Source organism: Orbicella franksi, chromosome 15 (genome assembly GCF_964199315.1).
Source record: "Orbicella franksi chromosome 15, jaOrbFran1.1, whole genome shotgun sequence".
NCBI classification, from domain to species: Eukaryota; Metazoa; Cnidaria; class Anthozoa; order Scleractinia; family Merulinidae; genus Orbicella; species Orbicella franksi.
The window spans coordinates 20,142,697-20,167,846 of record NC_138159.1 but is presented as its reverse complement, the minus strand read 5'-3'; the positions used below and the strand labels follow the sequence as shown (position 1 = coordinate 20,167,846).

Below are 25,150 nucleotides of genomic sequence, written 5' to 3'. Positions count from 1 at the left end.
ATGTTAATTCGATGCTGCCCTTGAGCTATATAAATAAAAAATATAGTAATAAAACAGGTTAAATTCTAGGCAAGAGATGCGCAGGCGCAGTAACGTGTAAGTGCCTTTTGTTATCGGAAATTTTCCAAACATATATGAGTTATTGACCGAGTGTGAGGTCAAGATGGTTGGATATCGGCCAAGTTCTTCTTTTGTTTTTACATGTTAATGTTAATGGACCGAGACGGAGTCGAGGTCCATAAACACGCAAACAAAACAAAAGAAAAAACGAGGCCAATGTCAAGCCATCTTGACCGAACAAGCTTGGTCAATAAAGAATTTATTACATGGCTTTCGGGGAAATTTTTATTGCGGGAGAAGGCGGGTAGTCCCGGGTAGCTAATCACAGCGCAGGATTTGATTCATCTCGCCCGCTCGCGGAGCTAGCCACATAATAAAGGAAGTTAATTGGTCATCAATACCTTACTGCGCCTGTACATCTTCTGTACTATAGAAAATCGGCCTTCATCGCTCATGTATTGTACTTGTGATGTTCAAATCTCGTTCAAAACAGTAACAAAAACAACAAAAACGATAACAACAACAGCAACGACAACAATAATAATATAAATGCTCAAAATACCCGATATTTGCCGAAATTCATCAGATTTAAGCATAGAGGTCATGACTATGTAAAACATAGTTTGAAAGAGGTGGATAAAATTATTTTCCACATTCACAGCCCTCTGTTAGGTTGCTTGGCAACAGTTACCAGCCAACCACACATAAACATCCGAACAAGTAAATTTGATTTTCAGTTCAACAGATGGCTCGTTCAAGATTCAGTCTCATATTTTCTACAGTTATAATATGGCTCAATATCAATGTGTCGTGTTTCCAGACTAAACATTTTCCATAAATGTATGGTTGTGTAGATCAAAGAACGCCGCTTGGAAACAAAGATTGCCTTTTCAGAAAGACTGGGCGGAATATGCACATTCCGCCATAACACATTTACATGTTAGTATAGCCGGCGGAATCGGATTATTATAAACGAGCCTGGAAACTAAATGAACCTTTCACCTTCGCGACAGTAGAATATAATGGACGAATTGCTTTTAGTCCCTTGTCAAATATATTTGAGGAATTATGAGAAAAAAAATGGGTCTTAAATGAGGCGGAGTTTTAAAGACAGCCATTTCGAAGACCTGTGACAGTAGTTTTTTTGCAGCTGTGTTTTTAAGTCAAACACGTTCGCATGCTGTCGAGGATATATATCGCTTTGACTGACATAGAAGCAAAGTTCGTGCCTTTGATGTCTTCCTGTAGACAATAAAATTTCGCATGGTACGTATTTAATTTAGCTGAATTTATTAGAAGAACAACCTGGTAATGAAGCAAACACACAAAAAAACTAGGGTTTGTGTTGATTGTACACATGCAATCAAAGTAAACGTCGAGAAACTCCCGAAAATTTATGATAAACATGTCAATTCTCCTTAAAACAACAATGCATTGACATGCAAACAAGTTATGAGAATATAACTTATTTTACAATGGACCAGAGAGTACCATCAGCAACGAAGGATTAATAAAATTAAGAAGACGAGATAGACTGACTGCAATTAGTCAAAATAATTTGAATATGCAAAATTAACGGCGTGATGCAGTTCTTACTTTATTTGCTTTCAGTGAAGCCATGACTCTGATCTTTAATAAGATGTTTAGAATTCTGTGTCCGTAAAACAACAACAAAAAATTTAGTGATTACAATCAATATTACTAATTTCTGCTTACGCCTTAAATTTGAGGATTTTCAAGCCTTAGCCGGTTATTGCGCCGTTTGGAGAACGATCTAGAGAAGTTGTTTTTATTTTCGACTTTAAGTCGAGAAATTTAAAGGAGTTATATTCATAGCGTGAGTTCGGTACATTACGAGCTATTTTGATTGACGAGAAATTTGCATAGCGTTTTATTGGGTTCAAGCTTTAATATCAATACAATTTATTTTTTGCTACAATCTGATCCTGATATAGAGACAATTTGGCTGCTGCGAGAATAAACTTCTCTATAAATGTAATATCTCAAGGCTAATTTTCTTTTTTCCTTTTTTTTTTTTTTTTTTTTTTTGCCGTTTCGCTTATCAAAGGCGGAGGTTTTATGGTGCATTAGTATAATTGCTGTTATTTTCAACAACTCGCCTCAAAGTTCAATTAAACTCTTGAGTCTGCCGAAGTTTCATCGCTTGTTAAGAAACTAGTGCCTCTGAAGCCTTCAGGCGCGGAACGGCACAAAACAAGGGTTTTTAGCCTCGCCCTCAAGCTAGGGTTGTGCGTGAAGTAAACTAGAGGATTTGCAAAGCTACTGGTAAATGTAAACATATAGGCAAAGGTTAGCAAGTTGTCGGAATACTGAACATCTTTGCCAAAAGTTATCCAAAGCCAGACGACTTGGTGAGGTAACATACAAACTGCAAACACTATCACAAACAGAACAACCATGCGAACCGCGCGAACATGTCGCGTTCGGCGTTTAAGACGCGCTTGACGTGTGCCTGAAATAATCTCCGCGCCCTCGTGTTGTCCGCGACGAATACGGAACGCAATTCGAGCGTAACAGAACGTGATGATTGTCAGGGGAATCGCGTAGTGAAATGCGAACAGTCCAAACGTGTAAACTTGGCTACCGAGTGTTCCCCATGTCTCAATGCACTCTCCGTCCACAAGCCGCAAAAACGCTCCGTATGGTACAACTATTATCAGCGAAAACACCCAAATAAACGCTACGGTTGTGCGCGATGATTCCCGGCCCACTTTCCTTCTCTTCAAATGATTCACGATTCCTCTGTAGCGTTGTATGCTCATAGCAGTGAGAGTCAACACAAGCGCCCCAAATGGCGCGGTCTGCATCGGCCATAAAACATGGCACATGAGCGAACCGAACACCCAGCCTTCCTCCGAGAACAACAAGGCAAAGTCAATTGGTATGGAAGTCACAGCGACGGCAGTTTCTGCCAAGATCATATTAACAAGAAAAACGTTTTTGTGCGAAGGTAGTCGACAACCTTTGCACAAAACCGCTAGCATAGCAGCGTTTCCCGTCATGCTGAGCACAAAAATCACCCCGTAAAAGATCTGCTGGACAATTCTCTGAGATAGAAAAACTGGGATTTCTTCCGCAACTGTGGTGTTCTTCGTTGAGTAAGAGCTGTCCATATGGTGATATATCGAGCCGTTCATCTTTTTTTTCCCCCGAGATTACACCTCTGTTAGTGTGAGTCAGTGTGATTCGTTACCATAAAAGACAATATCGCACATGCACAAGTTGTGCTCCACAGTTTGCCGATTCAATTGCAAATCAATTATTCGCTTGTTGCTAACTGGCCCGATAAGTCAATTTTTCCGCCTCATTTTCGGAATATTAACTGTAGGTTTCGGGGTAATATATGTTTTTGTCTTTTTTCAACGTCTTGTTTTTATGATTGAGAGAAACGGCGTTGTTTAATTAAACTTTTATGTTATCGGAAGGTTTAAAGCTTCGAATTAGTTATTCATGCCTCCGATGGTAATTAAACAGGGTTGGTTTTATAAAACACTTTGGCTGACAAAGTCGTCTTTGCATTTAATAAGGACTGATCCGATCGACGCAGTTAAAAAAAGCGACGTCCGTACCCGCTCTATCATTATCAAGCACTTTCTTTCAGACATCACGCCGTAAATGTAATTTTATACTGCTCTCTCGCTTTCCTCGAAAGATCATCTATTTCGCTTTAAGATAACGTTTAATTGAAAGGCGATCTGATCATAAATATTTGATCTCTGGGTCACCGCTGGTGACAATAGAGTTGACCCTTTTCACCTTAAAGAGCCTTGCGCACAATTCTTAAACGAAACAACACCATCTATAAAAGAACTACTCCGCAATAGAATGCAATTGAATGGCCACACAACATGATTTTATAACAACCTTAAAAGCTCCGACTTAACATTAAAACACGCCTCCCCATGAATATTCCGTTTTTTCATAGAGATTCCTGGGATGAAGCCAAATGAGGGAATAAAGGCAGACTGTAAAACGCAACCGAACAAATAGAAAGAAAAGTTGATTGTTACGAGCAAACAAAAACTTCAGCCTGTGGCGTCAAGCAGGTGTGTGTTAATGCACATTTTGCTCCATATTTGTGATTCGAATGAATGTGATCGAGGCGCGAACTTATTTCAAAGCTTTTGTTTCTATTTGCCAACAACGCAACAAGAACTCTGTCCTTTTTAACCCTATCTGAAATCGCATGTTGTCAGAATTATTTTTGCTTGTTTGTAAACTCGGTCGACTTATCACTTCCACCGTGCAGATTTTTTTCTTCCGATTCACGAAAAAAGAAAGCCGGTAATGTATATATCTTGCTTCCAGGTTGTTCTACTTCCATTATCGAGGGCGAATTCTAAAAGAAAGTAATAAGGTTTGTTATCTGATTCAGATATGGCTTTAAAATCACCCCAGACTTTTTGTCTTCATCGAGTGACGCCTTAAGTCAATCTTTTTCTTCTATTCAAGTTTTTCAATGGCTTTACTCAATGCAAATTAAGTATCAGAAAATGTTTATGGGTTTTGATAGCATTACCTTAAGGTCATAATCATTGAGTGGATATACTAAATTTGGCAATTTTCCTTTGGCGCAATTGAGCGACTATTCATGTTAATTCTTCGTTTTACACCGTGTAAAAGGCTTTTACTGATTACGCTTTTGGTAATCTTGGCATAAACGTCTATGCAACACCAAGCGTTGTCGGGAAATCGCCAGTCACTTATACTAAGTGATCGCTATAAAAAGACGCTTACAGATAAGTTTTCTGTAAATAAAATCAGTGTTGCAGGAAGCTATCAAGTATTTTTTCTTTCTCGCGTCTAAGTCTGTGAATGAAACCTTGTGCCCATTCAAATGAAAGCTATTGAGCAGTACTTTCATGTGGCACTGTTTATTATGCTGTGCAAGGTGGTTCTAACTTGTAAGTCTGAGGATGAAACTCTAGTGTGTGACCATTCAAATGAAAGCTATTGAGCAGTACTTTCATGGGTACTGTATATTATGCTGTACAAGGTGGTTCTAACTTTTAAGTCTGTGGATGAAACTCTAGTGTGTGATCATTCAAATGAAAGCTATTGAGCAGTACTTTCATGTGGCACTGTTTACTATGCTGCGCAAGGTGGCTCTAACTTTTACTTCTGTGGACGAAACCCTAGTGTGTGACCATTCAAATGAAAGCTATTGAGCAGTACTTTCATGTGGTACTGTATATTATGCTGTAGAAAGTGGTTCTAACTGTTAAGCCTGTGGATGAAACCTAAGTGTGTGACCATTCAAATGAAAGCTGTTGAGCAGTACTTTCATGAGGTACTGTTTATTATGCTGTACATAGTGGTTCTAACTTTTATGTCTGTGGATGACACCCTAGTGTGTGACCATTCAAATGAAAGCTATTCAGTGAGCAGTATTTTCATGTGGTACTGTTTATTAACGCCTCGCATTGCACCCCAAAAGCGATTTCGGATTAATTCTAACTTCATCCGCTTTGCTAACCACAGTTTATAACTGCGTCGAAATCAGCGAGTATTCATTAAAGATAACGAGACTTCGGGTGGTTGCTAAGTTTTTCTTTTTTAATTTTAAATAACCATTCTCCGTTTCTTAATTATCAGTCATTAGTTTATTATATACATTTATTACAACTTCATTTGGACCTAAGACTATTTTATTGATCCTTACTCTAGATATAAACGACCATGCACGTTCTGAGCTTTATTGGGGGCGCGATAGTTCTTGGGATTGTTGAAGTAGATGTTGGAGAAGTCAAGATGGCGGAAGAACATAACAATCTGATCAAAAGTTCGTGTTATAATTACGGCCTCCAAACTGAAGCTCGTCCTCTTAACTGAATCTGAAAATGCTGTGGCTCTCTTTTTTTTTCTCCAAAGTCTCTATACAATTGAGAACACGACAGTTCGTTGGCTCAGCCAGTTCGGTATTTATCTTAGAACATAACAAATGTGTCAACAGACGCCATCTTTTTATCTACCCAAACTGTCCCAGACAACCTTGCACGCTTGGGTCGTGCCCAGCCTCTCTCGAATTGGTAGTAGAGAGTTCTCTGCTAATATATCTAACACAACTACAGTTTACCATGATTTCAGTAACTTTTAGTTTAGAAACGTTGCACGAGTACCTCAAGAAGATATAAACGAGTGCCTCGTGACAAATTTACGCAACGGAATACGTGATTCTCGTATCCTGTCTCACTCGTCCCGTTAAAGTTTTTTTTGTTAAGAAAAAAAAAAAAAACCCTTTAGATATCGTGACAGAGCCCCTTAATATATTTCGTAACAAATTATATACATATATTTTCTCAGTAATCGTACTCAAAATACAAGACAAAAAGATTGATATCTAACTAATCAACCTCGTTCCCAGGGTCTTCGTAAAAATCGTCGACGAGAAGGCTCTGGGGACAGGGTTGCCTTTTTCATAGGAAAGAAAATGGAAAGAAATATGGTATCTCAAGATTCATTTAAGCCGTGGTTTTGTAGCGAAGAAATTAAACTTTGTTCTTGACCTACGAAAACATAATTTTATCTAGAAGAGGCAGAAACAGTTTCAGTAAACTGACGACATTTCTATATAAGCTTAATTAATGAAACTTCTTTAGTTTTCGGCGAACGTTTTGTACCAACCATTGACATTTGAATCGATTCTCGCGAAACCAAGAGGCAGAATCCCGTTCACAGAGATTACTTAAAGCAAAAATAACGCAAAAATATATAAATATTGTAATTTCATTTCATTTAGGCTGCTCTTTTATAATTTCGTACCCATATCTCCCACGGTCAACGCCAATGGGTGGAGTCTGGATACAAGATTAGTCACCATGGTGATGGGATCTGTAAGCAACATGCGAATGTACTATGATGTTATAATAATGATAATGATGATGACGATAAATGCTAGATTTCTGTGGCGTTGTTCTGTTGTCATGTGGCGTATCTTTTTGTCCACTCCCTGGCTATTCTATCGTGCTCTTCTCTGTCATTGACATACTGTGTTGCGATGCTACCAACCAAAGGATCGGCTAAACGACAGATAAAATAAATATATAAACAAAAATCTTCTAAGCATCGCTAAGCTGGAGAGCACAGCCCGAATCACTGACAAGTGTTTCATCCTGGGTCAATGATGGTCACGCACTTGTTACAGGTGTATATTTCCTTTTCATAGGCTTTAAGTATAAGGCTTGGCTCACACTAGCGACGTAACCTTATGTCGTTATGTTCATGCCGTTATGTTGCTATTACATATGTCATTGAGTCAAGACGTTCACACTGCAAACATAACGGCATATGTTTCTGTCGTTACGTCGCTAGTGAGAACTTGGCCTAAAAAAAATTATCCACCTGGGGACAATAAGCTACGAAGATATTTACCTCAAATTCGATAAATAATTCATGATTCTCGTGGTTAAACTCGGCTTTGCGAAAGTACAGAAGTGTAGCAGCCTTCATAAGCTTGTAATTCTTTTGCTTGTTAGCAGCTGTTATTGTTTTGGGGCTAGGGGCATTGTTTCTGTTGTTTGTTCTATTGTCCTCTCAAAGGATAACAAGCCATTCATACGAGACCTTACGAGAACTGCTACCCAACCCCTGAAAATAATTACGTTTTGAGTTCATTTTACCTGGATTACAGTCGGTGAGAAGTGAACAAACGGAGAGGAGAACTTTGGAAATGGTAAGAGCTGGACTCCAACTGTCTTTAAGAATGTCCAAACAGACCACGCCCTGAAAATGATACAAGAATGCTATTGGCAATCGATCCCTAATTCAGAGTCTTTCGCCGGCTGAAAAAATTTGGAAACCATTTATATGAAGCCAAACATTTTTCAAGAAGAACTCAATCAAAAGAAGATTGAAGTGTTGTATAGGGCAATTACTGTTTAATCGAGTGTCGGAGGAAATTCAGAATTGAATGGACGAACGAAGGAAAGTGCGGATACCTACCTACGTACGATCGATCGATCGATCGATCAATCAATCAATCAATCAATCAATCTTTATTTGTACTCAATCTTGCTAAAAAAATTACAATGTTGAATGAAAATATTAAAAGTAAAAATTAGAGTACTAGCTGCCTGAAATAACCATAGGGGCTAGCGGAGCCAGGCAGCCTGTTAACATCAGCATCATACGAGCGTACGAACGTGCAACAAACGAAAGAGCGACCTAAGGAACGATCAACGGTACGAAGGAAGATACGTCCCACGACCAGATGTATGTACATAAAGGATGAAAGAATGAATGAACAAAAAAACGAAAAGACGAACGTACGATCGAACCAACGTACGAATGGCGCTGAATCGAAAACTACGCTCAAATATAATTCACTGACCTGGCTGTTGATGTTACAGTGGTATATTCTGGTGCGGAAAGATACCTGTCAACAAAAACAACACGGAACACTCTTAGAGCTGCAAACAACGATCCCCTTTAACCCTTTGAGCCCCAAAAGCAATTCTCTTTAGTGAAGAAAAAAGAAATTCTTATGTCATTTAAGAGAATTTAGAGATACATCGAGACAATATAATCATCGTTTTCGAAAAGCTCCGTTTTCAAAATGTTTTCCGTTCATGCGAAAACGCAAAGCCGGCGTTTTAAAATTCCTCGGCGGTTTGAAGAGCATTTTCGAAAAAGCTCCGTTTTCATGATGGATTAGTGTGGACGGTAGGCCTAACCGTAGAAATAAAGCTGCGTTTCCAGATTCCTCCGGCGAAGCGTGGAAGGGGTCTTAATGTGGGTTAAGTTTTAAAGTTCTTCTTCCAGAAAGAAGATTTAATACACGAAGCGAAAATCTAAAGACGAACTAGAGAACGGGAAAATAGAATGGCCAGGAGATCATCTTCTTCACCAGAACGCGTGAGCCGGAACAAGGTTTAACTTTGTGGCATGCAGACGGAATCCTTATCATCTTTTTCACATTATTACCGGAAACATTTGCTAATCAACACCGTGCTAAAGCTTATCAAGTTAATGATATTATTGCGGGTTTTTTTTGTATTTTCGAGTCACCCTTTGACATTTCATTATTCTGTAGACATGACTCGAAGCGCTAAATATGTACACAGGTCGCTGTTTATAAATAACCCCGAAAATAGTTTTTGTCTGAGAGTTTTCGAATTCAATTTCGAAAGGGTTTGCGGAGAAAGCGCAGCAGATCAACAATTCTTTTTTGCCCACTATAAAAGTGCTTTTGTCAGATTAAAAGGAATATTAAATAAACGTTATAAATTAAAAACAAAATGTTGAGACTTATATTAGATCCTTTATTAATGATTGTCGAGTGACGCGAAAGGGTTCATAGCCTTTGTACTAATTACAAATCATTTGGCACAAATTCACGAATTATTTATATCCTGAGAGCTCTCAAGCTCATCTAATAGCTGCTTTTTGAGGTCAAGAGCATTTTCACTTTTCACTTTCGTAAACGCTGGGAAATGTCTGCATATTTACATTCCAGAAACGAGTAATTTTCATAAATGAAATAAATGGGTACAAACATTACACTTTCTTACCAAGACTTAAACACCTAATTAGTAGCTTTTTTTCAAATATAAGACCAGTTTACAATTTAGTGAAACACTGAAGTAAAATTAAGAAATAGTGACTTTCTTACCTTTGGGGGTTTAAAAGGATAATCCGTTGGAAAATGGATATCAAGGAAAAAGACTCCTCCTTCGTACACTGATTTCGGAGGACCAAGGATTGTCGAGTTCCATTCGTAAAGATTGTCACCTTTGGGTCCAGCGCTGAGGAAATAAAACAGACGAGAGGTTAACCGTGATAAGAGAAATAAACTTCATCGGTTTACCGCTTGCTGCTTGTAGCCTTTTTCATTAAAAGCCTTGTTAAATTATTTAATGTGGTTAAAAATGTTTTCGTGCATAATTATCGGTCTTTTCGCAGGCCGAATGACCGATTGTTTATAAAATATTTGTACGTTACAGGGTATTTTTAAGGTAGAAATCTGTATCAAAAATCTTTGTCTGTCTGATTGGGTCTTCGTTAAAAGAAAATCTCAGTTTTTCTGGCACAGATAAATATTTAGAAGAAAAATTACTTTTGTGTCGTTATGCGTAACTTTAGACAGATGACATTAATACCGTAGAATAAATTAAGAACATTTTGCCGCCAGCTTAAAATTGTCAAAAATTATATCCGGTGAACTATATTATTTTCTTCTTTTCGCTCAACGTGCGGTCAAGATGAAATGAATCGTGCAAACTGATTGGCTAACGAAAGGCACAGATATCTTTATTCCGGACCGCTCGCGCGTGCTGACAATTTTTAGCAGCCCTTTCCTATGTTATATAAAAAAATAATAATAATGAAACCTTATTAACGAAGCTTACGTGGCTTTCTGAAAAGCAAGGCTTGTCGTTGAAAAATTTCATAAATTTACAGTAAGGACTTTTCGGAAGAAACTTAACAAAAAGGATTAGTCAAAGTGCTATATATAGCTGGGACGATTAAATTAGTTAGTAGAGATAAATCCAATTTACGCTGCTCAGAAAATTCCTCACAGTTTAATTAATAATCATTAAAACCTACTCTGTCCTTCTTCAGTGCATCCGAAATTTTTTGGTTCAGATCTATGCCTTTTTGATTTTTTGTCAAAAATTCACCGGATTGCAGAGATTTATGGCGCAATTTGAACACTACTCGTTAACACGTTGCTTCATAAAGCCTGTTACATTGACAAAAACATTTATCTCTAGTGTATTGTACAGATTACTTAGTCTGTGTACCGTAAAACGTTTAATGTTGGTCCTTAATATATCGCTTGCGAAGTGGAAAGGAAATATCTTTTGCAAATTCTTAATACCTCAAGTGTTCCTTGAAGTCTCGTAAATGGCATTTTAATCAGAGAATCATAGGTGGTTTTGATCAGGGCATTGCACACTGACTTAGCACATTAAAGAATTTATAAATAATGTAGAAAACCGCGGCATCATTTTGGAACAATATAGGGTCAATATAGACCGCCTTAACCTCATTAATAACACAATATTGTACAATGCAGATTCATCGAGTAAAAACCGTTTGAAGTTGTAAACAGTAATACAAGCACAATGTAAATGTTTTTGTCTTGAATGACATATTATTTACACCCACGAGAACTCACAATTTGACTACAACTAGTTTTATTTGTTTATGTAAATTTTCCCACGACTGAAATGAAATGATCAAAATATAAAACATGTAAGATGGAGACCGCGTGCTGTTATCTATACTGGCTGGACAAGGCTAATTACAGCCTGATCAAAGCAAAGTGCAGCTTACTCGGACAATATTTTAATAACTTAACGAGATTCTTTGCCAAACGGTTCTCTAATGTTAGCATACGTTTACTAAGATAGGCGGTCTTGTGTTGTTTGAATTTGCTCTTTGCCAAACTTAATGGAACACTTAGCAGCTCCAGTGATGTTAAGTAGTATGGACCTCTGCAATTAGCAAAATTTCAGACGATTAGGCAAATATTGCGTTTCCAAAACGCCATAAAAAAATATTGAAGAACTAGCTACAATAAACGACAAGAAATCCCCGTTATCAAATTGAACTTATGTCGACTTTTGCTTGGGTAATGTTTTAATGAAATGACCGAGTTGAGAAACCGTGTTTTGCTTGAAGACTTGGATACGAAATATTATTGCACGGCAGGTGAAATTGTGCATTTACATACCATATATCAAGATTGGGAGACGATAAATCAAGCATTTTGCCGAACAACGAGGTCTCGCGAAATGTTCAGTCCTTGAAATATCTAATGTATCAATTACAGCATTTCAAAAATTACTAAAGACGAATACAACAGCTTGACTGTGGAAAAGGATAGAAGTCGAATACGATATTTTAACCTCTGTCGCCAGAAAAAGGAGTTTATTATGACAAACAGTTGTCAAGGAACAAACCGTGCGCAGCCAGGCTTAGCATATCTAGTTGAAGTTAACAAAACAAAGGCTCTTTGCACATTCAAATCCCACGTGGCTTTATAGTAAATGTCTTTACCACTTAAAATAAATAATTTATCCTTACGCGTCTATCTTGTTGGCAGAAATTTCCTAATCGGGGGCATATTTGATGAGAATTCCCGCTGTTTTTTTAAGCTGGATAGGAAATCGTGTTTTGCCAGAGGACCAGTCGTGTTGTTCAATATAGTAATGATCAAGGCTTTGTGGCAACCTAGCATAATTCAGGAAACAAAACCGTGTAGATCTATTGTTTTCAGTCCAAACAAGAGATTCAGGAGTCTGGTCTCTTATTTGAGGTCGAAGGATGAGGAAATATTACCTGCAATTTGGTGGAGGATCCAAAGCGATCTCGGCCAGTTCTCGCTGAATTCTGAAATACAGTACCGCAAAGATTACTTGTAACATGTAATACAAAGACAACCGCGAAAGCTGAATATGCTAATGAGCCGATATACCCCAACATCTTTACCCGTCGCGGACGGCCCTGAATTTTGAAGAATTACATACTCTGACAGTTGAAGATGGTCTGTTTGCTTCCTTTGTTCAAAGTAAGGCAATTCTTTCGTCTTTTCCCTAAAATTACAATAAGTGGGGAACGTCTAGAAGTTAACATGCAAATTAGAGATCAACTAGTCACATCATTGTCAGCTTTCGGCCCCTCCACCTATACTCGCCTGTGCAAATTACGCGAAATCCGCGGTGTCAAGGATTTACCTACCTCTTAGCAGATGTTGAAGCTGATTTCAGGGGCCGGGGGCTGGCACCCCGGCTGCGAGCGGCTCGCTTGCCGTCACAGTTATCCTGAGGGGTTCTCCTCTCGCCATCAGATGAGGAACTCAGTGCGCTGTGGTTTGACATGACCAGCACGATGAAGAGACCGTGGAAATTCACGCGACGAATCACGAGATCTGGACGCTGCCCTATATGGTAGCAAATGTACACTGATTAAACAGCTCCGGGTCATAGCAGCCCGTCTCGCGCGATCACGGCCTTCTGTCTACCGGCAAGAGAATTCAAAGCGGCTTTCGTGATCCTAACATTTGGACGGCAAATAGACACCTTATTTTGGGCGAACATTTCTCACCGCAGGACAGGAGAGTTGAAAAACAGCACGTGACAACTTTATGAGAGATTTGATTAGAGGGCAGTGACACATTTAACATGGCGGCCTGGTCTACCGGAATAAGAACGCTTCCTATTTTCCTCTGCGTACGAGAAACTTGTGAGCCACACGAGTATCAAATTATCACCAATAATGCTCCTTTTAGACGAAGAACAATTTCCGCTGGTAAATACACGGTCTCTTTGCGTTTAAACCGGACTGAACGCCTCTTTAAAGGAACTAGTCGTGCTTGAAAGAACGTGTCGGCCCCAACACGAAGGAACGCTTCTTACTCCGCGGTTACGTATGAGCAAATCATTGAAAATATATCAACACAAACTATACTCACGTACTCGCTAGATGATGGTCGATACTTCAGGCGTAAAAAAAGGCTGTTTTGGGGGACGTGTGAAGATTATCAAAGGTTTAAAGCTAGCGTAGACTGAAGCAGGAGCATCTACCGGACACAGATTCAACAGCTGCCAAGCCTGAAAGCCAGCGCGCAAAGCATTGTCAGTGGTCTCCGCCTGTCATAGAGACGTCATTAAGTTATCAATGGTTTGCGTCATAATACCAATTTACCGGCTATCGACACAACGAAGCAACCAACCAGTCACAGCGCGTGTGTGGTGCGCTATTGAGTGAGGTCGAGTATCATGAACAGCTGCCGATGTCTCCCAGGGGAATATAACAATGCACTTGTTTCGTTGATTGACATCCTGTAGGGTGAACACAATAACGGCCACAAGAACTTTGTTTGTTCTCCAGAAAACAACGTCGATACACAACTGGAAACTCGAATCATTTCATTGACAGTAGCGTCGTCAGCGGATGTAAAATGCGATAAAACAGAAGTTATTTACTGTGTTGTGAAGTTTGACTCAAATGCGGTTTACCAACCTCACCGCGTAAGAATTTACATTCCTAAATTTCCCTTGAAACCTGAAACACTGCGAAGATTTTCTGTGGGTCTGCTCGTTATAACACTTACGCTGGTTTCGCGAATTGTTCTGAAGTTGCATTTCCGAGGTTATTATTGGAAATGTAAATAAAAGTAAGATCGTTCATTTTATTTAAATTTTTTTTGTGTCAATGTAGATTGCTTTGCGTTTTACAGGGATGATATATAAACATAATAAGGTCAGGTTTGACAAACTTTGACCAACTTTCGTATCTGCGGTTTTCGAACCGGAATCGCTTAAAAATTCCAGACATCCGAGTTATTCTGAAATTAACGCGGTTAACTGCTTTCAGTTCTGTATTTGTCAAATTTACGAGTTCAGGTTTTACTCACGTGGCAAATATAATTGAGAGTACAATTGTCAAATGTTGGAACATGATATGAAACAAGATTACTTGTCGACCTCAACTTATCCAATCTCTCTTATAAAACGGCTTTTCAGCCGGTATTGTAAGAGCGGTCTATATCAGCTTATTTCTAACCGTTCGACCTCTTGGTGAAAGCAATATTCAGTTCTTTCTAACTGTAACAAATAGCAGTGTTAGAGCTGTTTTGTAGTTCTGTTGTTGTATATAGCCGTTAATAACCTTTTGAACAATACGCATATTGCACCGAGTTAAACAATATGTTTGCCTTTGTGTGAAGTGCTATTAAAGTTTTTACGCTTCGATAAATCTTTATGCTTGACAAGGCACGAAAATTCCCAAGGGAGCTTGATAGAAAGAATCTATTTTTCCGATTAGCCAGATAATGAACTATTAATTACAAGATTAGTGTTTTATAGTCTTGAATAATACCACTCAGAAGAAAAACAACATTGCAGAGAAAACTGTATTGAACAGCTAGGATTTTGAAGACTTGTATGCAAATTTCTGCCTTGCAGTGCTCATGAAAAATTAATGACATGCAGTAATATTGATTTCTCTATCGCTAAGGACGTCGTTTGAACAAAGAATTAATATCAGCTTTTTGAATGGTTTTATTGTATGTACACCCGTACTCAGAAATAATTCATTGAGCAACTGCTCGAGGTATTGCCGACTGCATAAAAGATTAAGACAATATTTTGCGCTGTCAGAACGCTCCGCATTAAACAAAATGCAAAGCGTTTTGAAATCGAATACTATATGCCGGCTTGACGTGACCAACAATTGAGTAAACAAGACTAAACAAAAGGTAAACAAAAACCCCTTTCATGGTAGAAATTGAAAGTTATGTTTCACTTTTGTTCAACAAAAGCGTAGATAATGCAGGTAATACAATAATGGGACCTAATTTCATTCTTAAACTAAATTTCGTGGTTGTAAATAATCTAACAAAAGCATGCTTCTTGCTTTTACAAAATGTTAGTGTTTTATTTAGAAAGTGCATTTATTCAAATAATCTAGTAAGTAATGCACAATAAATCAACATTAATCAAATACCAAAAAGCTTGTTGACAGTTGCAAGAAAGGTGTTTAATCTTGTTTTGTTGCTTTGCTCGTAGAATACAACCATATAAAAATATAATGAACAGTTAATTTTGGCATCAGTTGCACTTTTCTTGTAAAATAAAAATAGAAAGCCCGGCCGTTGCTAGCCAACTTGGTTTCCGGACTTCTAATTGTTCAACTTCGCTTAGGGGAACAATATTGTTGTTAAGTGATCTTGGGAAGTGTTTCGTGTGTTGTCTTGTGGAAGGAAATGGCTGGGAACAAAACGCTTTATAACACTATATAGTGTATGCGAAAGTCAATTTAAAAAGTGAAACTCTTGAAGAACCCAGTTGAGCGGGGGAGTTAATGAGGGCATCGATGGAATAGTTTTATACAAAAACCTGCGAGGAACATTTTGTCCTAAAATAAGAACGGTCGAAGCTACAGAGCAGGCCAATAACACTTGATTTAAAAGTAGCCTTTCCAAATATTTTGTGTTACGTTACTTAGTTTTGCTGGCGAGGACGGAAAGTCAATAAGTAGGTTATAGACTTTTGATAATAGTTATTTTGCAGTTAATGATATAATGTATTCAAATGTATTGAAATGTGTTGGTAATCGTATGGCGACCGAGCACGAAACTAAATATCCACAGATTATCAAGTTACTTGCAGTTTCTGTTCTTTAACTTATTCGTGTTTTCATTTTCTGACAGGTGTTTGAACAAAAAACATCCCCTTCGTAAATTAAATATTGAAATGTCTACAGAGAGTCAGAGCAAAATAAACTTCATGTTCTTTCTCGAACGAGCAGGCCTTAAAAGCAATATTTACTGTCTTTATGGAAACGATAGCATCGCCTCGAGTCACAAAATTATCTGATATTTGCCTTAGGATTATTCGCTAAAACTCTGGGTACAAGTCATGATTAGTGCTTGCCAAGAAACTGACTGTGCAGATTGATAGATATCATTTTCCACTTCAAACATAAGAACAGGTATTGCCGGGCATATACGGCCAACAGACACGGTGCTTTAAACCAGGAAAATGTGATGTAGTTTATCCTCTTAGCATTAAGATCCATTTGACTGTTAAAATGTCTAAACCTGTACATGCATGATGCATAAGGAGTAAGTTTGTTTTGAGATTGCGTCCGAAGCTTTTATCTGTTAATCAGTTGACAAGACCTCGAAAATGAAGTTGAAAGTAACAAGTTTTATCCTTGGTTCGACTGATAAATCCTGTGCAATTAAATCGATTGGTTCTAGAGAGCGATTTCTCTGAACTAAATTAGTCCCCTCGCGCTATTTCATTAATTAATTGGTGACGTCGTGTTGACAGGCGGAAATACTAAACATCCTCTGCACAGACGGCCATTTGTGACGCCTTACATGACGGGTGGGCCAAGGTCTCAAACTTAAAACTCTTCTCTCGCTCTTATACCACGCCGAACAAGTCGCAAAACCACCTAGAGAAACAGTTTAATTCATAGTGAGTGTTTTGATGTACTTTCGGGTTTAATGCAAGCGTTCGCTCGGTCGTTTCAATGGCCTGGGAGTTAACCGCAACGACATCTGGATGGCAGCCATGTTTGTACTTCACCTCCTCTCATTGTTAAAGTGCCGTATTTTTGAGGCAAAGTCGGGCGATTATTCTTTAAAACTATCCTTCGATCAGGACGGACTGATTTTCCCTTTAACTGAGGTTCAAACCCGCGTTTGAAATGGTTTCTATTTGCTAGTATGTTAATGGCGGCCTCCTTAGTACTACCTTGTGATATGGACTCGCCAAACCTTTGATAATTCAGTTCAGTGTAAAGTTTCAGTGGGAATTCTTTATGGTGGTGTGTGTGTATTGAATACAGGTTTTATCTCGATGTCTGGGCGGTCATCTGAGCAAGAAAGCCGACCTACAGCTGACCAAGAAGAGACACGAGTACCGACCTTGAAGAGAGATCTTAAGAAAGGGGGAACCTCGAGATCTGCCAAGCCACTATCAACTGCTGTTAAAAGGTAGACCACGGGAACATAATCTCATTACTTCTACCATGAATATCCAACGCCGCATTGTAAAGGAAAAGTTCTTTACACCGTGCTGGCACTGTAGCCGCGCTTGCAGGTAGACTCGTCTCACGGATCGTTGTAGCGTGTATTGAATTGTAACGACTAGTTCGTGTTCACTTGATGCTCAATTTGATCTGTAATTTGCATGTTAACTTTGCGAAGCCCGCTTGCATTGAAAATTTGCCCGAATGCGCTAAAAATTGCATCGATCTTGAGGGAATGTTGGCGAAAATCGCCTGATGTGATCAAATTGAGAAAGGGAGCTTTGATTTGGCGAAAGCAAGCGCGAGATTAGTAACACGGCTGGGAAATGTTTGTGTTGCTGATATTGACGGAAGGCCTTATCTTTGTTTGTCTTAAACAGTTGAAAATTGGAACTATCAGTTCTTCGGCCAGAAAATTAGACTCAAGCAACTTTCCCCCTTTGATACATGGTTGTATTTCTATTTCCAGAATTCAGAGAGAATTAGCTGAAATCACGCTGGAACCACCTCCAAACTGCAGGTAATTTGCTCCCAACACACAAGACGCCAGCCCTTCAACCTCTTGTTTGGAAAACAATGGAATTGCGGTTTTTGTTTCGTGAATAGAGGATTTTGAAACTTCCATCAAAAGCTCGCGCGACGGCGCAATTTCTCAATTTCTTTGCAAAAACAAAACTTCGGACCCAGAAAAATTCTTCAAAATTTAGGAAAAGCGGATTGAGTCAATTATTCTCGAGTGATAAGGTCATTTAAGGAAGGTATTTTAAAGTGTACGAAGGCTTTGTTTCCAAAGCCAAAACTAATTATGCGCCGCGGCTCATTGTATATTTTTAGACTGCTTGACTATATGAGGGAAACTGTTCTATCCTCCACTGCTTATTTCAGGTGTTATATCACAGAAGAATTAGGTCGTATCAGGACTTCTTACGAGGTAGATATCGCTCCGTATTTCTCGACACGGGCTGCCGGTTCGCAGACGCAGAGGTTCGCGATCTAGATTTGTTCATAATTTATGCAAAGATGATGTTAACACCTGCCTCGTATCAACTGGGTCGTTCCGACACGAGTTGACATAACAACTGGCCATTGCATAGTACCTTTCAACGACGTACGTCGTTCTCGCTGCTCGGAGTCGTGGCTACGAAATCTGGCGAATGTGCACCATGATATAACCAATTTTATCACAAATGCCTTTAAATGATGAAAATCTGCAATTTTCCCATTTGAGCCAAAAATTTAAAAAAAAAAAAATTATTCACCACACGATTCTCCTTTCACCGTTGAATGGGTCAGTTGACAGCTTGTTCAATATAACCATTGCTCTGAAAAACATACAGCATATTAAATTAATAAAAACTGAAACTCAACTTTACTGAATGTTGTTAGTTCAAGGCGATTTGAACCTAGAAATTCTCATACTTCTATAACTTTCTTTGTAATAATCTGGTTTTCAGAAAAGGTCCCCTTTCTGAAATACTCAGGTTTCTTTGTTTGGTTGACTGTCTGCTTAAAACTGAGGTGACAAACTGACCAATGAACTTTTAACGAGGCCTATGCATTTGACTGAAATTTGTGTACAAGTGTCATGCACGGAAAGTGATCTCGACAGGTGTTAAATCTGCAATTCATCAAAGTGTGGCCTTGGCGATTTTCCGAGGATACAGCTCTTTCTTTCATGAAACACTCCCAGAGACAAGCGGTGTATAATAACTGTGGTTTTCTGTCGATGAAACACTAGTGTGTGACCATTTAAATCAAGTGAACAGTTATCGAGCAGTACTTCCGGCATATGGGAGTGTTGTACTAGTTGGTTCTATAAAGTTTTATGACTGAAGATGCCTTAGCGTGTGACCATTCAAATGAAAGCTATTGAGCAGTACTTTCATGTGGTACTGTTTATGATGCTGTACAAGGTGGTTCTAACTTTAAAGTCTGTGGATGAAACCCTTGTGTGTGACCATTCAAATGAAAGCTATTGAGCGGTACTTTCATGTGGTACTGTTTATTATGCTGTACAAGGTGGTTCTAACTTTTAAGTTTGTAGATAAAACCCTAGCGCGGCCGTTCAAATTAAAACTACTGAGCAGTACTTTCATGCATATGGTACTGTTTATTATGCTGTATAAGTTGACACCAACGTTTGACATCATTTGGGGATGATTCAGCCCTAATTATTGTGTTACCGGAGAGCAACTGAACGGTGGTTTGTCGTTGTAATCTTTGTATTTTACAGCTTTATATTTAAAGCCATTACGTCCTCTAGTAACATAAGATTATTTTCCACTTCATCCAAAAGATGGACATTAAACTGATCCACAATTTTAAGGTGGAAACAGTTTGTGTCGGATATCGCTTAGGTATAATCCGCGGAACTAACGTAGTCGTGTGTATTGAAAGGTCGGTCGGGTCATCTCTTTTACCGAGATTTCCAGATGTTTACAAACAGGTTCTTAAACTATCGGAAAGCGTCAACCCAAACAAACATCAAAAACTTGATTTCTCTTCACTTAGTGAGAGGTGCACGTAACGAGAACAAAAACATTCATGAAACAGGAAAAGCAAAGCAAAAATTCCACCATTTTTGCAGGAAACGTGGGGAACATTTGCCTCTTATCTTTGCTGTCAGACTTCATTGTGGTTACTAGTTGAAGATTATTAAAATACCTGATGATTGCTTGTTGCCGCTTGCCTCGTAATTGATATCTTTATTTTTTTGCTTTTCGCAGCGCTGGACCAAAAGGTGACAATCTTTACGAATGGAACTCAACAATCCTTGGTCCCCCGAAATCAGTATACGAAGGGGGAGTCTTTTTCCTTGATATTCATTTTCCAACGGATTATCCGTTTAAACCACCAAAGGTAAGAAAGAAAATATTAGCTTATACGGATTTAGGTATTCAAATTATGTCTGATAAAAGCACTCTTTCACGAAAGGGTTTGGAGTATTTTTAATCGTGATTCCAGAAGTTTTTTCTAAACTCAACTCGAACCAGGGTTACGGCACAAGTTTTTTTTCGTGCCGAGATGAGACAAAAGTAACTGACTTCTGTGAACAACGCGTGTAATTTCATTTACTGTGACATTTTGAAATTTATGACGTTTATCTCATTTTAAAAACATTCAATTGCATATCTCTTGGTTTAGTGAAAACTAAGAATAATTTATTTATCAATACAAGAGGAAAATTCTGAAAGCTAGCTAGTTATTTCCAATGTTTCTTAATAAAAATGCACTGTTTTCGGCACAGAAAAAAAACTTAGGTTTCAATTTATTCAAACGACTTTCCTTAAATTAAGCTCAGTAATCATGGCTTTTATTTAATGCCGGGCAAGGGTTTGAAGTATATTTTGATGAGAATAAAATTTTGTTTACGTTTTTCTTCAGGTTACTTTTCGTACAAGAATTTATCACTGTAATGTCAATAGCCAGGTAAGTTAGCTACTCACAATACGAAAAAAAAAAATAATGATAATGATTATTTGAAATTTTACTATAAGACTATCGAAGGACTCGCAAATGAACTCGACCCGGGGAAATCGTTCGCACGCGGGCGAATTCTGACCTTTGGAAGACGAACGTTTCAAACTATACACTCTTTACTTTTTATAAAAATATGTTTTATAAGAATATCGAGGCTCAAATTTGCGAAATTTTAAAAATATTTTAAGAATAAACTCGAGGCTGAGATTTTGAAAAGAATATAATGTGTGTTAAAAATTTGTAAATACAATATAATTAATACGTTTTTAACTAAACGTATAAAACACGTGCCTTGATATAAGATTCTTTCTTTCTCTAAACGGCAAAACTAGCCAAAAAGCGACAAAAACTGCACTAGCCGTGTGCTCGGTGCTAATAACCATTTCTGCAAGAAGCGGTGTGCGTGATATGAGGCTTTAATGCCTGCAGGCTGGCTCCACACGGTGAAAATTACTTCAACACCATCCAATTGTTGTTTTTAGTTGGGTCATCAGAGTCACTTATTTCTTAACTCTCTAAAGTCACGTCAGAAACAGTCAGGGCTTGTTATATAACGCTGCTGATATGGTCGGTTGATTGTAAAAAGAGATAACAATGGAACAACACTAATAAGTCAATTTTACTGAAACAATGCTCAGTTCTATGCCAGGAATAATCTAGTTCAGCGATTTCCCACTTGAAAAATGTATTACAACAACAACAAGAAGCTTTATTTCCCCTTGGATTAACAAAAATATATATTTTTAGAAGGTCTTATATTAATAGAGTTGGGGACCGGGCTACCTGAAATAACTAGAGAGTTAAAAAGGGCAGACAGCCAGGTCTACAGATGTATTAATACAAATTTAATTAATTAATTACTAAATGTGCTAAAGCAGCAAATTTCCAAAATGGCGGATGTTGGTGACATCCTCAACTCCTACTACTGCTAGAAAAGTGTGAAAGTTTTAGCCCAAGTGATTGAAAATCGGTTTAAGTTTTTAAAACAAAAATAAGAGATAGTTAGAGGGTTTTTCGAGATATTAAGAAAACTTTTTTGAGATATTTATGTATTTTTTGAGACTTCCGGAAAGATCGATATTTAGGCGATTTTACGTGATATTTGTGTGGAAAGGCTTAATCGACACTTCAGCACAACAGCAAAGTGATTAATGGATTTCTGCTGACAAAAAATAAATAAATAAAAATGACTGTAATAGAACCTTAAGGTTGGTTTTCACTAGGGGATAAGCATAAACACAAGTGAAAACAGCCGAGACATAAACATAAGCATAAGCAGAAACGTAAGAAGAACGAACCCACTTATTTGTCTTGTGCAGTTTTCATACAAATAAAAAATCGTCCAACGCATTCCTAAAATACACACCAGAGGTTAATGTATTTCAGACAGTTCAGACTTACTGAGCTAGACATAAATAACTGTAACGTAAATAATTTAATTCGTTTAAAAAACCTCGTCAGTTAATCTAAATAAGATTTAACGATAATGTCGGGAGAAAACAGGGCTAACCGAGAGAATACTTGCAATAAAGGAACATGGACAGTTTGAAGCCATGGTTTGAGCTGTAAGAGCAAGAAAAAAGTCGAGAACAGTTTAGAATACTGTCGCTGATTCTGTAAATACAAAGCATAATTTTAGACCACGCATTTGACAGTTCAATGGTAAAATGACACAGTGTTTATTTCGCCACAATCTGATCATCTTCGAGACAGTATAAACACCAATGTGTTATCCTTTCTCATTTGTGTCTAAATTCTCGATCTTTCTCTGATCTTTGGAAAAAATTGTTAGCCTGAAGATCAACATCGTGGTATCCTTCTCAATATCGCCAAAAGGAAATGTTGAATTTCTGGTATGCAGTGAGTCACAGTGTAGTTTTGTTTTGTGTGTTGGGTCAATCAGTCGCGCGACAGATTAAATTTAGTCAAGAGGTACAAATTAAAATAGGAATTCAGTTTTTGACAGCACTCGATTGTGATAAGTCGTAATGATAAATATCTGCTGCTAATTTTATCAGTTATACAATACATATTTTTATAACCCTTGGTGTGTGAAAATAAACTGATGTTGTTTCTTGGTTTTGTTACAGGGTGTGATCTGTCTGGATATTTTAAAAGATAACTGGAGCCCAGCTCTTACCATCTCTAAAGTTCTTCTTTCAGTATGTTCGCTTCTGACGGACTGCAATCCAGGTAATTGAACTTTTTATTTTACTGTAACGATTAAAATCAAGAGGAACGGGCGACCGATTCTTTGTGTTTTCAAAGTGTCTGTGAAGAGGATAAAGTTTTGAACGACCAGTAGGAAGTAAAACAATTAGATTATTCGCTCTCGAATTCTATGCGTGATAGATGACTAGGGCTGTGCCCTCGTCAACTATCACGAGATAGAAAACTCGAGCTCATAATCTAATTGTTAAATATCAGTTTATAAGTACACAAGTGTATATAGAAGTATATAAGTATAGAATTACATCATTTTTCCTGAACTTAATTCAGTTAAATTTATACGTTGCATGAACTCATACTCCTTCTTAAAATATAAGTTTGTTCAAATATTATTGTTGTTTTTGGGTATTTCAGCGGATCCTTTAGTTGGAAGCATAGCTGCTCAGTATGTCTCTAACCGGGAAGAACACGACAAAACGGCGAGGGAGTGGACCCGAAGATATGCCACATGAATAAAGATAATAACATATTGATCACTTCTAATCTTTGTAAATAGCTCAGATGTAAGAACTAAGACGCCTCAGGATTCAATTGACCTTATATTGCAGCGAACAGGTTTAAATTGCATGCTTTTCTGCGTCGCAGTAAACGAAGAAAAATTCAAGAAGAGTGTTGAAATCGTCCCATGGGAACTGGGGGGCAAGAAATTCATGACCTTGTCTCCAGTTTCCACGCGCCGATTTTCTTCTCCCTCGTGTTTCGTCCACATTCGGCAAATGAACGATTTAGTTGCTTTTATCGATGGCCGATACAATGCGAGATACGTACTTGAATGGAAACTAAATGCTTTCGCTGCGATTTAATATAGGTGCGTCCCGAAAGAATGCAAGATTATTTAATTTAAAATGACTATAAAATGTTTAAGCAAGCAACCGGAACGATGATCCAGCTGGTATACGTTGGATCAATAGTGATCTAATCGGCTTTACATATAAAATGAAGAATACAAAAGCAAAACCCGACACAAAGTAGGATGATTTTTTGAAGGTGTATTATATTTCGGCTGGCCAAACCAGCCTTCTTCAGGTACAATGGAAAATTTTACATTGGTACGTGTTTTTATGTAGCCGATATTTACGTAATACCGGAAATACGCAAAAGTAATTGATGGTGTAAATTAAAGGTAAGCATACGGTAAAATAAAATAACATGATAAAAGAACATAACAAAAGAAAACAAATGGAAACAATTAATATGTTTCTTCGTGGATATTCAGACCATTAGGATCAATTGTTCTGCCTTTTCGAATTAAAAAAGTTTCCCTGGCCTTACGGATAGAGTCTCTGAAGAAGGCTGGTTTGGCCAGCCGAAATATAGTACACCTTCAAAAAATCATCCTACGTTGTGTCGGTTTTTGCTTTTGTATTCTTCATTTAATTTAACGCCGGGTCGGCGAGTGCACACACCGGCTCTCAAGATAGTTCAGCTTTAACAATATTGATTTAAATTGCGGCTTAAAAGATTATTATTGTGTAATTTAATTTGTAACGGTTCCGTTGAAAATGAATAAAGAGGAAAAGTACAATACAGTTTGCGTCCATTTGAGAATTTATTGAGTAACCATAACATGCAAAACGAGTGCAGATATTCCACGGTCTTTAACCTCGACGAGGACGAAGAGAGTTTTATGTAGACTTGTTAGACATTATGACCGCGCTAAGGCCTGGTACTCAGGCTACCGCGGGTCAACGGGACGACAGAGACAGCAATATGCAATAATTCACCCTCGGAGACCCAGGGGCAGTTAGCTTGGCGGGAGGGAAAAAAACGGCAAACTGAATTTAAAAAAATGAAATTGAAATTGAGGCTTCGAAAAATCAAAACTTGTAAACTTTCGACGCTTTAATTTTCTTCCCTTCTTAACTAACTT

At 38.0% G+C, this 25,150-nt stretch overlaps 3 protein-coding genes across 4 annotated transcripts; 1 reads left to right on the top strand and 2 right to left on the bottom strand.

Annotated features, from left to right (window-relative positions):
* Positions 1 to 2,115: 2,115 nt before the first annotated feature.
* LOC145470785 (neuropeptide CCHamide-1 receptor-like) lies at positions 2,116 to 3,229 on the bottom strand. The gene has a single exon (XM_081454623.1). The coding sequence runs from the start codon at positions 3,216 to 3,218 to the stop codon at positions 2,193 to 2,195; it is 1,026 nt and encodes a 341-aa protein (XP_081310749.1). The 5' UTR covers positions 3,219 to 3,229; the 3' UTR covers positions 2,116 to 2,192.
* Positions 3,230 to 5,616: 2,387 nt separating this feature from the next.
* On the bottom strand, positions 5,617 to 13,817 carry LOC145469480 (ubiquitin-conjugating enzyme E2-24 kDa-like). Of its 2 annotated transcripts, none has more exons than XM_081453214.1 (7): positions 13,499 to 13,817; positions 12,766 to 12,967; positions 12,367 to 12,417; positions 9,692 to 9,824; positions 8,411 to 8,455; positions 7,701 to 7,803; positions 5,617 to 7,100 (listed from the first exon to the last, which is right to left on the bottom strand). In XM_081453214.1, exons 2-7 carry the CDS (start codon positions 12,903 to 12,905, stop codon positions 7,003 to 7,005), a joined length of 570 nt encoding a protein of 189 aa, XP_081309340.1. In that variant the 5' UTR covers positions 12,906 to 12,967; positions 13,499 to 13,817; the 3' UTR covers positions 5,617 to 7,002. The 2 variants fall into 2 exon arrangements, with proteins under 2 accessions (XP_081309340.1, XP_081309341.1); XM_081453215.1 differs by having other exon boundaries at positions 13,503 to 13,817.
* A 2,520-nt stretch (positions 13,818 to 16,337) lies between these two features.
* On the top strand, positions 16,338 to 25,150 carry LOC145470867 (ubiquitin-conjugating enzyme E2 E2-like). Its single transcript, XM_081454748.1, has 7 exons — positions 16,338 to 17,015; positions 17,389 to 17,536; positions 18,041 to 18,091; positions 20,298 to 20,430; positions 20,956 to 21,000; positions 23,142 to 23,244; positions 23,635 to 25,150. Exons 2-7 carry the CDS (start codon positions 17,400 to 17,402, stop codon positions 23,730 to 23,732), a joined length of 567 nt encoding a protein of 188 aa, XP_081310874.1. The 5' UTR covers positions 16,338 to 17,015; positions 17,389 to 17,399; the 3' UTR covers positions 23,733 to 25,150.